Source organism: Larus michahellis, chromosome 12, assembly GCF_964199755.1.
Source record: "Larus michahellis chromosome 12, bLarMic1.1, whole genome shotgun sequence".
In the NCBI taxonomy this organism is placed as follows: domain Eukaryota; kingdom Metazoa; phylum Chordata; class Aves; order Charadriiformes; family Laridae; genus Larus; species Larus michahellis.
The window spans coordinates 683,256-699,459 of NC_133907.1; the positions used below are offsets into that span (position 1 = coordinate 683,256).

Genomic DNA, 16,204 nt, shown 5'->3' on the forward strand with positions numbered 1-16,204 from the left:
GCCAACACTGCAAGTGTGACTGCTGTGCCTATGCGTTGATGTGCTAGCTTTAACCTACTGAATGCGAGACCTTGTTGCCTTAATTTGGCATAATGCTGTGCAGAAAGATGGAATTTCCCTGACGGCAGTGTCTGAGTGCTGCTTGATTTGGCTGAAAACTGATTCTCCTTTTTCTCTTCCCCACTGCCCCCTGCCTCGCTCCCTGTAGTGTGAGTGGATTGATTTCCAATGCAGGCAGCTCCGGGCGAGCAGATGAACGCCGCAGGCAGCGCGAGAAGTCCGACCACCTCCCCTTTCAGCAGTGAGACAGACTGATGCAGGAATAAAGCAACCTGTGGCCCAACTAATGTGTGTAGTTAATTATAAAGATGTAGTAGCTTTTGCACATAGAAATCTGCAGGGGGCTGTGCCTGTTTGGTTTGAACGTTCCTGCCCAAGCCTGTGCCATCAAAGCTTTACCTCTGATACCCGCTCTAGCTCCTTTCACATGCCAAACAGTGCTACAGCAGTGTTCTCGCTGCATTGGAAGTACCCGTGTATGAGGATTGTTTCTTTGCCATGGTAAAGCACGGAATTTTTGGTTAAGGTGAGAATAATTTTATTAATATTTGGTACAAATGATGTAGCTGTGTAATGTGGTTACTGAGAGTAGCGGGTGGCAAGAAACGTACAGCAACTACTGTGCTGATCAAAAAGTTATCAGCCTGGATTTGCTGGTACAATTATGGGCAATTTTTATTGCAATGAGAGGTATTTAAAATTTAAATGGAGTTGACATCATGTGCTTTTGACCTAATTCTCAGGCCTTTGTATTATGACTAAAATGATCTGGGACATTATAATGCAGTACACTGCAAAGTAGCACTCTTAGGAAAGACTGATACAGGACTGGTGTTTGAATAGGAAATGGAGCGTGGCAAATGCTGAGATAATGCTGTGATCTTCAAATGTGAAGGGTTGTATGCGTAGCTCCTGGGTGGAAAGCCACAGCTGTAGTTTGAAACTAACCCTGATGAAAAGTGACCCTATGAAAAACCATGATACCTCTTACTGTTTGTTGTTGCATGAGTGTATGAGGTGATGTTTCCTTTTCTTGAAGTACTACTGCTAGTTTGCATATCACTAGATGACCAGTTTGCGTTAACACAAGTTGACTTTATTCTAAGTGTCAGGAAAAACTTGTTGAGCCCTTTTGGAGTATTCCAAACTTTGATCACCAAATTCACTTTAGTGCGTTGTTCCTTCTAGAGAGCCTGCTCCCATGACAACCCCATGTCAGACGATACATGTACAGACCCTGAGTTTCCCATAACTTTGTCCTTGGGATGACATCAATGGCATTTTTCTCATGATCTTTAAAAACAAGAGAGAAAATTCATTCCATATTATTTTTTTTTCTTTTTTTAAGAAGTGAGAATTGTCATTCAGGAATTACCCTGCCTTAATATGTTTCACTTATATAGAAATACTAAGAGCAGTCAAAAATACATAATTTTGTTTTGAACATTATGAAATAGAGGTGGTGTTTTTTAGGAGCGTGGCTTCTATTTGGGCACACAGTCAGAGTCGGTCTTCGCTGCAGAGTCCCAAAGCACCATCCAGATGCACCAATCTGACTGGCTGTAATTGTGCTTGCAGCCCACCTTAGGGGTACAGGCATTATCAAGTGTTGCATGGACTTGTATAAATAGTCCATCTACTTGCAGTGAGGACAAAGGCATTGGAAATAAGTGTAGAGCATTTTATCCTACTGTATCTGCGGGTATGATTCCAGAGGTCCTAATGCCTTGCATTGAAAACTGGAGCTCCAGGGTGGATGTGTGTCTCATACGACTGTTAATACCCACGCTAACTTTACCTGCAGCGCTCAAATCCAGACGTTAGAAAGCAAAGGTGTATCTCTAGTACAGAATTAGCTTGTGTTCATCCTGGGATCAGTTCCCCCACATGCCCCAACCTCCCCCCAGATGTCTAACCTAGGCTATAGTAATCTCACAACAGGCCATCAAGGGTTCATCTCAGCCTGAGGTGACAGTCCGTGGGCCTTACTCTTAAAAGGCAGGCCAACCAAGCTGGGAATATTTCACTGCCCTAATTACCCCGAGTACCTCTGTCTATTTCTTTTTTTACATGCTTCAAAACACCTATAATGGCACTTTAATCCTGCATTTGTCTGCTCTGTTTTGCCTTGCTGCAGTAGTTGAACAGCAATGCCGTAAGGAGTGTGCCCGTGCACGAGTTTGCTGAAAGCAGACGTCAGCCTTCTAGTACAGTTGTGCTGGCAGAGCTGTGAAACCTGTAATCTGGGGAAAATGTGTACAAAGAAACTGTTTAAGGTTTAGCGGACAGAAAAGAAGAGAAAGCATCAGGCAGACAAGAAGAAATTAATTCAGTCTGCTGAAAGGTTTTACTGCCAAATATTTTGGTATGTTCTATGTTAGCAATAAGTAACTCCATTTGGAAATTATTTTACACACAGGATTGTTGTTGTATTACTATTACAAACAGCAGCTCCATACTGGGGTGCACAAATCCTGCGCACATCCATGGATCAGCCAAGAACAAACATAGTATTTCCCCCAGGAAATCTCTCCTAGCATGCAGACCAGTAAAGTGCTGCTTGAGGATGCAGCTGCAGACATAGGGCTTTGTACAGACAACCCTCCCTCGGTGCTGGAATAGCTCAAGCTGTAATTTTGTAGTAAATGCACATCCTTAATGCTTAGGCATCAAGTAATTTCTTCTGAAACGTTAGGCTTTTCCCAGTTAGCGCTGTCTTGAAGATCTGCTACTGTCTTTACACACTCAAACTTTTGCTGGATTTTTCTCATGGTTTGGCTTGTTTAACTTCTTGAATGGCTCATGGCTGCTTCTGCCCAGTTATTTTCCATCAGACTTAAAAGTCTCTCTCTGTGTGCAGAGCACAGGGAAAACTTGACAGCTGTGTTTCATTCTCTTCCGCATCTCAGTGTTTCACCAGGCACAGGTTTAGTGAAATCTTTGTCATGGGATCTGAAAGTTTTACTCCCTCATTTTTTATTTTGCTACCAAGTTGTATTGTAAATGCAAAGCTGGCTTGTCCAGAGCGTGGGCAGAAATGGTGCTATGGTGTTGTCTGGTTGGGGTTTTTGTGTGTGTGATTGTTTTGCCTTTTTTCCCCTCTTCTAATTACTTAAAATAAATCGGATCAAGGATAAAGGTTGCAGAATTTTAATACTTTGACAGCTGTATTAAATGTCATCTTAGGAGACAAATTTGTGTGATAAATGTGTAGAAAAGGAAGCAAATTTAAATTATTTTAAGCCAACCATGCTGCAGGAGGAGGATGGTGGAATGTTGCCTGCTAGTATTTTTATTATTATCATCATCATTCACCCTTATTAAATTTTTGGGCTGTCATTACTGCAGGCCAAAGGTTTGATGCTTTTTCTGACCAATTTGCTTTTAACTCCTGAGGATAGATTAAGATATTTTATTCATGCGTTAAATTAATTACTTTTATGAAAAAGACAGTTGATCAAATTGTGATCATATTTCTTTTAATTTTACTTCTTTACTATCTGAGCAAGTACTGCAGTTGTGTACTACCTGTCTGATTTCTCAGTGTCTCATAGAAAATCAGTAACGAGCCTTTCCTCTAGCCCGATGGATCTGGGCAGTTTCAGCTGGGCAGTGAGCTGGCAGAAACTGAGTTGCCTGCACTTGGTGTTGCAGAACTTGACAATGGTTTGATTCTGGCTTTGCTAATATAGAAATCTTTGCCAGCGCTCTCAGCGTCCAAGAATTTTCCTATTTCCACATGGTTATTTCCTGTCTTGGGTGAGGTAGGCTATTTTATGAAGATTTCTTCTGGTTTATCATTTCTAGTAGCCAAGAGAATTATTCAAACAAACAAAAGAAGAGACTCGGTAGGAAAAGGAGATGCACACTGAGTGCTTCTCTTGCTGGTTACGGTCCATGTCTGGATGCTGGGTGGGATCCTGCTCCTGTAGAGGTACAGTTTGCATACGCAGATGAGTGTCTTGTGCCCACTTCGTTATCATTCCCTTTCTAATTAACATGCTGCACTGCGCTCCCCTGTTGACGGTCTGTAACATAGGTGTGTGTGGTATGCCTGTAATCCAGGGTTTACTGGAATTCGGTAGTTAGAATGGAGTAACTGTGATACAGCAGAGGATTTGGCATCATTTGAATGCCACGTTGTTGTGTTGGCACCATGTATAAATGATTTCCTCCTTTTTGTTTTGCTATTAATGATCAGCTTCAGCTGTTGTGCTGAGTGTTGGAGCATGCTGCACGTCAGAATGCTCAGAGGCCTCACTGCGTCCTCAGCTTTGTGTGCACGATTATCTGTACGTGCCAGAGATGGAAATTGAACATCTAATTACTTTATAAGATTTGTGAACAGAGATTTAGAGCCTGCTTAGGCTCTGCTTGAAGAGTGCTTTCTGTGGGATTTCAAGTCTGCTTGTGCTTTCCTCCTCAGGTCCTTTCACAGATGTTGTCACTACAAACCTGAAGCTGGGCAATCCTACAGACAGGAATGTGTGCTTCAAAGTTAAGACCACAGCACCACGTAGATACTGTGTAAGGCCTAACAGTGGAATTATCGATGCAGGAACATCAATTAATGTTTCTGGTAAGTCATTCAAGCAGTTTCTTGGTGATTGAAAATAGCTTCTTCTAATCAATTATTTCTTGGAATGCTTTGCAATCTGAAAATATTTTCTTGAATGTTTCTAAAAGCAAGAGGTTGTGATTTCATGGAGAAGCACCATTTAATATATCCTTACTTCCCTTATTCCTGGTCTGTCAGTAATAGGTTTGTTTGTACATCTCATTTTGGGTGAGAAAAAAGGGAGAAACGCGTAAATGATATATGTAGTTCAGTGACAGCCTTAGCCAGCCTATCCAAATCGGCCCTGCCCTCCCTGGGGGATTATTTTTGTACAGCTGGTTTTTTTGCCAGCTTAACTCCCTGAACCAGCTCAGCGCAGGGTCAAATGAGTGCTTGGACGGGCACGTCGAGGGAAGAATAAAACTGGGTGGACTGCGGCCACGCTGGTTTATGCTGATGTGGGCTCTTGCCAAACTGCCTAATATAACCAATAATGAAAACATTTCCTTTCAAACCATGCTTATTTTGTGTTTTTTGAAGGTGCAATATGCTTTGGTGTTAGAAATGTCAAGTGGCTAAATCTTTGCTGTTGCTTAGGAAAGGTTAATGGTTTTCTCTAGTGAGTCAGTAGCTCTTTACTTGCCTAAGTTTGGTAATGGAAAAGCAAAGGAGTGTCTTACTTTGAAAGCATAAAGAGCTGAGTATTTCCCATAGATTATTAACTTGCTGATGATACATGCTTGAAAGCAGTGTATTTTCTGAATGACTTTTCCAGTCCGTGTTTTTAATAAAGAATTCTATCAAAGCATATAGTAGTAGTGGCATACTGCCTAAATGAAGTCTGACTTTCTGGTTAAGAAAATTGCAGATTTGTTTCACTATTTAATAAACTTTCATATTGGCACAATAGGAAAAATTACTTACTGATAGTTCACCATTAGTCTCTTATCAAACTTTTATAGCCTGGAATCAAAAACTTTGGGAGCTAAAACTGCTGCTTTTTACTTGAAAAAAAAAAATCAAACTGTAAAAATCAAGACTTCGGGTTTTTACTTAATAAAATGTAGAATATTTGAACACCTCACCCTTGGAGAGCTTGCTTCAACAAAATAAAAACTGATCCCAAAAATACTTTGCACTGCAACATTAAGAGACTAATCCTGTAAATCTTCTTGTGCGTGCCTACATTTGCACGCTCGATCTGTTGTCTTTGGGATTTCTCTTGTGTCAAATTGAGCATGCCTGTGATTGCAGAGTTGTGCCTCGCTGGCAGTTAGTCTCTGGGGAATCTCACTGTGAGGAGATAAGCAGTGCAGTGTGGTAGCTACAGGTGGGGCAGGCAGAGCGCTTCTGCGTCAGGAGAAGGCTAGCACGTATCCAGTAAGCTCTGAAATGACGAATACGTAAACGAGAAAGCTCTCTAGAGAGAAATTGAGATTTTTAAAACTCAGGACAATTCCCAAGTAAAGCTGTCTGTCATCTGTACTAGCTACAGGCAAACATATTAAATGCATAGAAATCAATGAAGTGATAATGAAAATTAGCATGGTTTCTAGCTACAAATTATCTTCATGCTATAAAGATGTGGATTCTTTTCATCTTTCAGATGAGCTTTACAAATTAAAAGCCCTCTTCCTTTGCTGGTGCATACCATGCTTTTTTAAATGTAGTCTTGATCTCAACATTGAGCGTTATCTTAAACCTCTGCTTACAGCACCCTTCGCTCCACCTTGAGCAGAATATAGTATAGGCAAGTGCTGTATGAACCACCTTACGTTACGCTACCGGCACGCCTACAGCCTGCTTTTCCAGCCTGACTCTTCCCAGCGGTGTACCGGATAGAATATGGATCTAGTCCAAGACATGATTTAGTGTCCCATCATGAGAGATCGCTGTGCTAACCCTAAGCTATGTTTGCTTTTGCTTTCATAGCTTTGAAAATTTTCCCTTTCCTGATAACTTTATTTATAGTGATTTATGATTCAGTTAGTTTTGCAAATGGCTGTGGTATATTTAATCACAAGCTAACATTTGTGTTCTACATATTTTCATGCTGATAATAACTTAGTAATAATAAATAACGATCCTAAATTGCCAGTCCTTATATTAACATTATATTTTAAAATGCAAGCAGTACACATTAATTGTTCTTTAGGTAATATATTAAAGTAAATTTATAGGTAGATATGTTAGAGAATTCTGGCGTTATAATAAAACATTCTAAACTGAAGCGGTCTTAATCTTGTGCTGTGGTTGAATTTCTCTTTAATAGAGCCGTATATACTGCACTCCTGGTAGCTCCTTTAGACCATGCATGGGACTTAATTTTGGACTTGATGGCAGTATTTTGGTTCTGATTAGCAGAAGAGATCTTTTGGATAGGGGGGATTGAAGAGAGGACTCACATCAACTTACAGAACATAATTGTTTTCAAATTCATAGAAAGGGGGGAGATGTGTTTAACCTTTGCTTTGGAGTAACATCGCTTAATAACAGAGGGACAATTTTGGAGTTAATGAAATGAAAAATAAATAGAATTTGTTTCTTTGCCTCTGAACTAGTTATTTTTCAGCATGTAATTCAAGTCTTGCACAGGGCATAAAAATAGGACTTGAATTCCTCCAAACCTAGTGAAAATGATGAGAATTTATTAGAATATAGTTAAGTCAGTAATAACTTCCAGACACTTAAACTAATGGGGCTGTGTTTACTGTGTGCAAGGTGTTCTCTTGAGAATTGCCGACTGCTGTACCGCAGCTGCTTGGTAGCACTGCATTGGTACCTCACCTCGTCTCTCCAAAAATTCAGTGCCCAAGTGTAGTGGTGTGAAGCTCGGGGACAATTTATAAGTTTCTCAGAATTTTACTGACTGTAGCAGAGTTTGGGGCAGCCTTGTCTTCCTTGGGCTGTAGTAACCAGATGCCTTTCTTCCATTCCTGTGAAACTGTACTATTATGATGTAGGTATATGAGAAGATATTTTGCCCTAAGATAGAGGCAGCAATCAGAACATCAGTCCACTTTATTTTACACTAGTATGATAGCTCATTTAAAACATACAAAATGCTAGAAATGTAAAGCTTGCTTTATTCTAGTGGAGTGTCAAATACTGGCTTCTTGTGCCATATCACAGCTTTTCCTAAATACCAGCGCTTAAGGCCCCGTCAGCATGCGCTGCTTGCTGCGGTGTCAGGTTTGTAGCCCCTGTTCTCACCTGATACCTAACAGCATGTAATTTCAACGGTGAGTTCGTGTAACTGTCAGGGACTGTGTGCGTGCACTGTCGTCTGACTTCATTGCATTTGATCTGAAATACTTTGAAAAGAAGGGTGTTTGCACACATTCCATTTTTGTTAAACATGTCCCATTTGAAGAGATACCTGCTTTTGTGGTTTCCAAGAGGTTGAAATCTCAGTAAAAGGCATGAATGGATGACAAAGGAAAAGGGAAAAATCCAAGCAGATGCTGATGAGCCTGCAGATGGGTGTCTCACGGGTGTGAGAGGTGATACAGATGGTGCCATCTGTGCACACTGTCCTGCTGAAGATGATTCCTGAGAATGGGGAGAAGCTGGCATTGTCCTTGCTTGCTGTCAAATATCCTTGGGGGGGATTTGTGGTCTTTTGTAAACTTGCCTGGCTTTGGAAAGGCCGTCTGCAGGGTCTCCCAGAAGGTGCTCCTGCAGCTGCTCCTCTCTCCGGTCACGGTGGCTCTGCCCTTTTGGCCAACATGCCAGCCGAGTCCTGTCCCCGACTCCTGGGGCAGTGTGGGCTGTCCCCAGCCTTGTCACCAGCCCTGTCCCCGGCCTCCAGGGCCATCAGCGACTGCCAGGCTTGGGTTTGGTTTTGTCCGCTTGCTTTAGAAGGATCTATCTGGATCTCCACAGATTCAAGGTTTTTTGGTATTACTGAAATATTTACAGGAAGAACTATGTAAACGTGGAACAAACGTGGGGTGGTGCAGTGCATTCTGCCTGTTTGTGGAGCTGCGAGTGTCCTTTGCTCACCTCTAGCAGTGCTGATGGAGTTGCGCAGGGATCTTGAGGCTTGCCCCTGTAGCTGGTCAGGGTATTTTATGTAAAGGTGGCATAGGTGCGGTAGTTTTGATCTATCCAGACCATAAAGAATTTCATGCAGTGCCATTTGTGAAAGCTGTCAATAAAGCTAGAAAAGAAAAATAGATTCACAGGCTATTGAATGGGCTACTTAAGAGTAAACAGTGATATGGTGGATGGAAATGTAATAGCAGGAAGTTACTAGTGATGTTTCTTGAGAATGATTCTTGGTACTAATCTTGTTTAGTGCTTTTATAAGCAATTCTGGCACAGAGAGTACACTAAAAACCCTGATGATGTTGGGAGGCAGCAGAACTGGGTGTCCTTGAAGACTACAGTAAGAGAAACAGAAGATGAGTTTCATCAGAAAAACTGCAAAATCACATACTTGGAGAATAAAATACTCCTGCTATAATTGCAAGCTGGTTAAACGAAGGGTGACCGAGATGCTGACATAATTTGGCTGTGAATAAGGCAAATGTAGTGAGTGCAAACACTGGGTAATGGAAGAGATCAGAGAGTTTAAATGCTGTTGTCCAAGGCACTAGTAAAATATCCTGGATGTCTAATTAGAGTTGCTCCTACAGAGGACTGGAGCCAGAGGAGGTGCAGAGAATGAACGGGGAGCCTGGCCTGCAGAGGACCCGCCGAGTCTGGCTTGCATAATTTACCGGAAAGCCAAGAGTTGCTGTTACTGATGTCTTGGAGTGCACCAGAAGTAAATGACTCTTCCCCTTCTTTGATATTTAAGCATAAGGGCAGTATTGGTCCAGGACCAAGTAAACAGGCCATTAATAAATTTGGATGGAAACTAGAGGAAGGTTGCTGACTATCTGAGCAGGGAGGCTTTTCTGTTCCCTCAGCTCTTGGAAGGGAGAGCTAGATCCTAGCAGGAGTTACGTGTAGAGTTTTGCCTCCTTCCGTGTTCTTTGCTTCCGATGTCCTCTGTTCCTTCAGAAAGCAGGTTTACTCTAGTGAAAACCAGAAGAGTTTAGTGCTTCTGACATGGCTCACTGGCAAAGTTAGTAACAGTTTAGGAAAAAGAAAGGGCATATCAGGTGGTCCCCACCTCTCCTTCGCTATCTGCAGAGGACCTTCTGTAGCATATGGGAGGTATCACAGGGATGTGTTAGAAAACTGGTATCCGTTACTTTGGAAACACTTCGGAACAGGATGTATGTAAGGTTGGTCCTTCGTGTTGAATTTTCAGAGAGACAAGTGGGCTAACAAATCTAAGTTGTGCTACTCCTCATCCTGTTGACCTGCCAGTGGCTTTGAAGTTTTGCTTTGGTGGAATGCTTCTGGTGCTTTCGTGTGGGGTGATCAGTTAGAGAGTGGTGGAAATACACACCTCTGCCTAGTGGATGCTGGTGCTGGTCAACTTCAAGCTCATGTTAATCATTTTCTTTCTTAGAACTCTGGGTTCTGATGAAAGCTGGTCAGCAACTTTTGACCAGATACGATGACTGACTTGATAAGGCATTTTGTAGGAAAATCCTCCAGCAATTAGGTCAGTTACATGGAACTGGTCCTTCACAGAACCCCCCAATAGTATACGAATAAATGTTGAAATGGTCTGGTTTCCTCTTGAACAAAGTATGTATTTTTGAGCTTCCCATCTGGCTTATGAGACATTTGCTGAATAATTTGTGTCAATGTGGCTTTCATGTATTGATCTAAAAATACAAGTGCTAACAACATTTGTACTGTCAAGCCCTCTGTAGCTGCTTGCTCTTACGATGCAGTGAATGGAATTTAGAGCAGCAACCCTTGAGCATTCGAGAATGGCTTCGGCACGATCACTTGGGAAATGATGATTTTTTCAAATGAGCTTATAGCTGCGCTCGGCAAAGCAAACTGAAAAAACTGCAGATACAGAGAAGTTCCATAAACAGTGGATAGTTTTGACTACCCAGTGAGATCTTACACGTTACGTAGGCTTGAAATAAGTGAGGTGTCTACTACAGGGGAGAAAAAGTTATGCTGCTGCTTTTCAGTCGTGTGTCATGTGATGTTGAAATATATGTGCTTTCACAATGCAGTCACTTCTGTTTGGAAAAATAGTTTTCAAAGTAGCTTGTTAATTTGCAAACATTTATTTTTGGGCTAGTATTTGATTACTGCAAGGTGAGTTTATGTATAATAAATCTTAAAGCACCTCATCTGAGAGAATTTGCTGTCTTCCTTTTCTTGCAGCTTTAAAAGGCATGTGGTTGTTGATAGCCACAGATTGTGTGTGTAATAAAGATGGCACAGCCATAACATTCTGCTCATTGAAGGAAACAAATTGGTCTGACTTGCTTTCATTTCCAATAAATGGGATCTTTGGTTATTGCTTTTATACAGCAAACCCCTGCAATTAGTGCATATGAATTTGGGCACATAATGTTAATAGCACTAGTACTTGAAAGTAATCCTAATTCTTGAACTGCTTCTCTTCATAGCGATTGGATTGAGGGACTTGAAGTAGCCTCATGGGTAGTAAAATGTGAATTTTTAAACCTTGAATAATTTACGTTAGCAGTAATTGCAGTATATGCAACCTTCATTTTAATTTTGCAATATCTAATAACATGTTTGTGTCGACTGCTTTGCTTATTTTCACATATGTACTGTCTCATGTTGAAGCCAAACCTGTGTGTGTTACTGTCACAGTAGCTGAATATCCAGGTGTCACTTGCAAAATGTAGGGATTCTAAGTGACCACTGGGATTAAAGAATATTCCCTGTAAATTAAATACATAACTCTCCCTCTTCAAGTTATTTTAACGGGTTAGTTCTTTACTCAAAAAGAAAAGACGTGGAAATTCCTAATACTAAATAAAAAAAAAAAAAGCGCACACACACACACCCCCCAACTTGCTGTTCCTTTCTTTCTGCCCCCTGCACACAGTCATTTTCTGCATAAGTAAACTCTGAAATGTTTGTGATTTTTGAATGGAGAGAAATATGTTTCTTGTATACTTTCCAGAGGCGAAGTTTATACAGCATTTAACCATAAACTTCCAGCTATAAATTGATAACAAACTTTCAGCAACTTATTTTTGGAAGAGAGGTACTTGTACTTGATAAAGCAAGTACCATGAGACTCTTAAACTGTGTAGAGGAAATTTCCATCCTGAGAATTGAACCTCAAGGTTTAAAATGTTTGACGTTGCCTCTGTAGCTTTTCTCAGGAACCATCATCAGTACTGTGTGTACGACTAATCAAAATGCCAGCTTGCTACTTCTGCCCCCGAGGATGGAGCAAGTAAAAAACAGCTTTCTTTGAGAATTTTTCCCTCTGTCCCAGAGGGTATGTAAATTATCCCATTTACTATAAATTTCTATTATTATCTTGCCATAGTTGTGCACAGAATGTTGTACAGTGATTGGCATTTCCAAAATTCTCCAGCAAAAATCTAGACGGACTGAAGAAGTCAGTTTCTCTTTTAATTTTTTTTTTTTTTAAAGTGAGGTTCCTGATCTCAGCTGCTGCTTTGGTCATAACACACGTACAACTCAAAACCATTTTAATGTTTGTGTTTCTCAAATAGTAACTACATCATCAGTGCATGACTGTGCGTCAGAGCAATGTAACGTAATGTGTTTGGGATTCTTCTTGCAGTGATGCTACAGCCTTTTGACTATGACCCTAATGAGAAAAGTAAACACAAGTTTATGGTTCAGTCTATGTTTGCTCCAGCTGATACTTCAGATATGGAAGCAGTAGTAAGTATTGAAATTAATTAAAATTTATTTCTTTCTGATTGTATAATTTTATAAGACCTTTTACTGTGTTGCTTAAGGGCTGTTGTCAAACCACACTGGAATGTTCCTTGAAACCTTTGCCAGATTTCCATCTCTGTGCATGGCAAGGCTTTTTCTATTTATTTTGAGCCCCAGGAATCTTGCACTGAAAGACACAGCGCAGAAGACTTAGTTGGTGTCAGTGGTTGCTTCTTTAGGATGCTGCTGTTGGTAATCGGATACCAAGACATTGTTAAGTAGTTGTAATTTTTTTTTAATATATCATTTTTTAAAAAGGCCAACTTGAACTATATATTCTAATAATGTATAGAATATATTCTAACTCTGACATCTTTTGTATTTTATGTCTCTGTACTCTGTCTTGAGTCTTCCCTTGAGGAACTTCTTTTCCCAGCAGGAACCAGGAGGATGATTTACAAGTATTGTATTTTTCTTTATCCCTGCCCATGCCTGTTGTGGCTTAGGTAAATGAAAGGCCCCCATAGGACTTGTTCTTTGGCTTACAAATGAGAGTTACAGAAGCATGTAGGTGCTGAAGCAAAGGAGGACAAAAGATGTAGAAATAAGACATCAAGCTGCATTAAGACAACTTGGAAAGGAACAAACTAGTATGTCAACTGGTGGCTTTCCTAGAACAGTAAGATTTGCTACTGTGGGAAGGCACAAGGAAGCTTGCTCTGCTCTAGCTTTTGTTAGCTTGAGAGAATACTCAGTAGCTATTGATGACACAATAAAAAAAAGAAAAAATGGCCATTACTCTAAAGTGTGGGGCTTATGTGTGTTTGTATGTATGTGTATTACTTAAAAACAACAAAAAAAACCCAGCCCCAAAAAACCTCAGCGTGGCTTTTTTACAGTAGTCTTCACACAATGCATCTTCCTCTGAATAGCTTTTTAAAGCTGTGGCACTCTGCAGAGTTAAGAAGTTCCTTTCTTGGAGCCGTATTTGTTTAACGGCCTCAAAATAAGATCCAGTGGGAGAAACAGCAATACTAATAAAACGTCTGCATCACTAGAAAGATAAGCCGGTGTGCCTGCCTTTCTAACTCTTTAATTTTTTTATGAGTTACTTTATACTATGAAAAATGTTATTCTGCTAGCGAAGAATGGTTTTAGGGCCTAGGTGGCCCTTTCAGTTTTCCAGAGCTCTCCAGACCCATACAATTTCTTTTGCTGTAACACTTGATCAGTTCTCAGTTTTGTTACCACCCTCCAAATCTCCTCCTATTCAGGATAAACAGGTGAGACAAATTACTGGAGTACTATAAAGCTTTCAACACTTCACAGGCAGCCAACGAGCTTGAAATAGAATTGTGACTTCAGCCCCAGAAGAGCTGAAGTACAGCTCAGCTGTTTGGGATGAGTCAAATACTTCTTCAGGTTGCAGAGAGTTTAGCCATAACTTGACACCTACTTGAGACACGCTGAGCAATGCCGCGCTGCCAGTGGTGCGGTCAGGGTGAAGAGAAGCCTGTGAGAACTCGGAGATGTAAACGTGGACGCTTCCTGCTGTATATCACTACTATGAATCATTCTCTGCAGTTCAGGAGCAAAGACTTATAACTGTTAATCCCTATTAAAAATATTGGAGGGAGCCTTTATTATAATAGACTCCCTAGTTGAAGGGGGAGAGAAGGATGAGAGGGGAAGTTACAAGTTATCCCTTTCGATATGTAGAGCATCTGTTACTGTTTAGAGACTGATGCTGAAAAACAAGGATGCAGAACACAAGGGCGGGGGGAAGAACAGTCCTATAATTCATACCAGTTAGGAAGAAAATCTCCTGTGAAACTTGAAAAGGTTGAACAGGAACTCCACTGAACAAACGGAACTAATGTTACTGATTTGGGTTTTTGTTATCTTTCCTTTGAATGCACCACTCCAGGTTTTTGGGGTGTTTTTTGTTTTTGTTTGTTTTTTTTTTTTTTTAAATGAGGACCATAGCTCCCCCTATCTATGCTAATTACTCTTACACAATTCCCAGTTTTCTCATAAATTACCTCTGTAAGTTTCAGACTACTTAGAATTATTTCCTTTGTAGTATCTGGACGTTCTTTACGATACCACTCAGTTATATATTTGGTTTCATTTTTCATCATGTATATGGTTAATGGTAACATGATAAACACCTGTGGGGTTTTTCCTGAGTAAGATGATGTATTTGTTTACATAATTTACTGCGTTTTCCATCTGCCTTAGTATACTAATATGTTTAATAGTAAATTAATGTTAAATTATTCCAGTGGAAAGAAGCAAAACCGGAAGAACTCATGGATTCGAAACTTAGGTGTGTGTTTGAGCTACCAGCAGAAAATGATAAGCCTGTAAGTATTTTCAGATGCAGATTGAGTGCTTTAACTTTAATACCACAGTAAATCATGTAAAATGGCATGTTTATGCAGACAGCTATATAAGCAAAAGACAGAACCCTCTGTTTCACTGCCTGGATGGCATCAGCCTTCAGAAATGCAAAGCTGCTTCAAATCTTAGTGATGCTTGATGTAACTAGCAGCTAATTTGAACAATGTAAACGCAACACGAGTACAAAGAAATCTTTGAGTTGGTCTGTTTTCATTGAGTGAAAGATCACATAGGATAAAGATTATTTCAAAAAAATTTGAAAGATGCTGATTGATGGTCATAAAGCTTGGAGTTTATGCTGAAGCAGTTATAACCATCAGCAATATAAATTTGTCTGTCCAACGCTCCCCTTTGCTTCCTTCATACAACACTGATTTTAGCAAGTAAATTGGTAGGAAGCTAGTAAGGAAGACACGACTGCAGTTAGGGATTATATTGTGATTAGCAGCTATAATGTTGTAGGTCCCTTTTTTGTTAGGATAATGAAAGCACCGATTAATTTCTAAGGGAAGAACATAGCGTCAGATGCAGAACTGGAGCACCTGTGTGTGTTGTGCTTGAGGGAAAGGGGTGGAGAGAGGAATACTCGGCAGGCAGGCTGTCAGCACATCTGTCCCATGCATACTGTGGGACACGGTCTAAGGATATTTCCTCTTCCACATATGCAGGGACTGGAGAGTTGAGGTCATTCTGTCTGCGCTTACTGCTGCTGATCTGGTGTTTTCTGTGAAACAGGAAAGGGAAGTAAAGGTTACAGGAAGAAAAATGTTGTTTATTTCTTTTGATACAGGCACGTTTCAGGTCTGCACAGACAATTTTGCCTGATTCTTCTCCTACATATCAGGTGTGTGGTGTGGTGTTAATAACTAACCAAAAATCACTCTATCCTTTTTTAACAGCATGACATAGAAATAAATAAAATTGTATCCACAAGTGCAACAAAGACAGATTCCTCTGTAATGTCTAAATCAATAAGTTCTTCTTTGGATGACACTGAAGTTAAGAAAGTAATGGAAGACTATAAGAGGCTTCAAGTAGAAGTTCAGAGGTTACGGGAGGAGAATAAACAGTTTAAGGTAAAGATACTCTTTTTTTTTTTTCTGATTTACCCCTTTCCTGAAAAAGAAGCTTACAACTTAAAGGTTTGGTTACCTGGCCTTGGGACAATACTTTAATATTGTCTATAAATTAAAAAATAATGTAGGTTTCTCTCTGTAAACTGAGAAAAAGTGTTGAAATCAATACTTCCTTTGAAAGGAGCATACAAGTCATGCAGTCAGAGAAACTGACTGGATAGCAACCCAAAGTAATGAATTCCCTCTTTTTTTTTTTTCTTCTGTTCCCACCTAGTTTTCTCAGCCTGAATTAAGCATTCAGTGTTGCATTTGGCCTTGTTCTTTCAAACTGATGGGAGCTTGAGGG

At 40.3% G+C, this 16,204-nt stretch overlaps 1 protein-coding gene across 3 annotated transcripts in view; it reads left to right on the forward strand.

Annotated features, from left to right (window-relative positions):
* The window catches only part of VAPB (VAMP associated protein B and C), a 38,334-nt gene that overhangs the window by 11,528 nt on the left and 10,602 nt on the right, over positions 1-16,204 (forward strand). For 2 of the 3 annotated variants that reach the window (XR_012589683.1, XM_074605732.1), the window contains exons 2-5: positions 4,487-4,639; positions 12,279-12,382; positions 14,665-14,745; positions 15,682-15,858. Coding sequence is in view for 2 of the 3 variants with exons in the window: in XM_074605732.1 (XP_074461833.1) it covers positions 4,487-4,639; positions 12,279-12,382; positions 14,665-14,745; positions 15,682-15,858 (515 nt within the window). In the remaining variant the exon portion in view is untranslated. Of the gene's footprint in view, positions 1-4,486; positions 4,640-12,278; positions 12,383-14,664; positions 14,746-15,572; positions 15,627-15,681; positions 15,859-16,204 lie in introns of all 3 variants that reach the window. The other variant, XM_074605733.1, reaches the window with a different exon arrangement.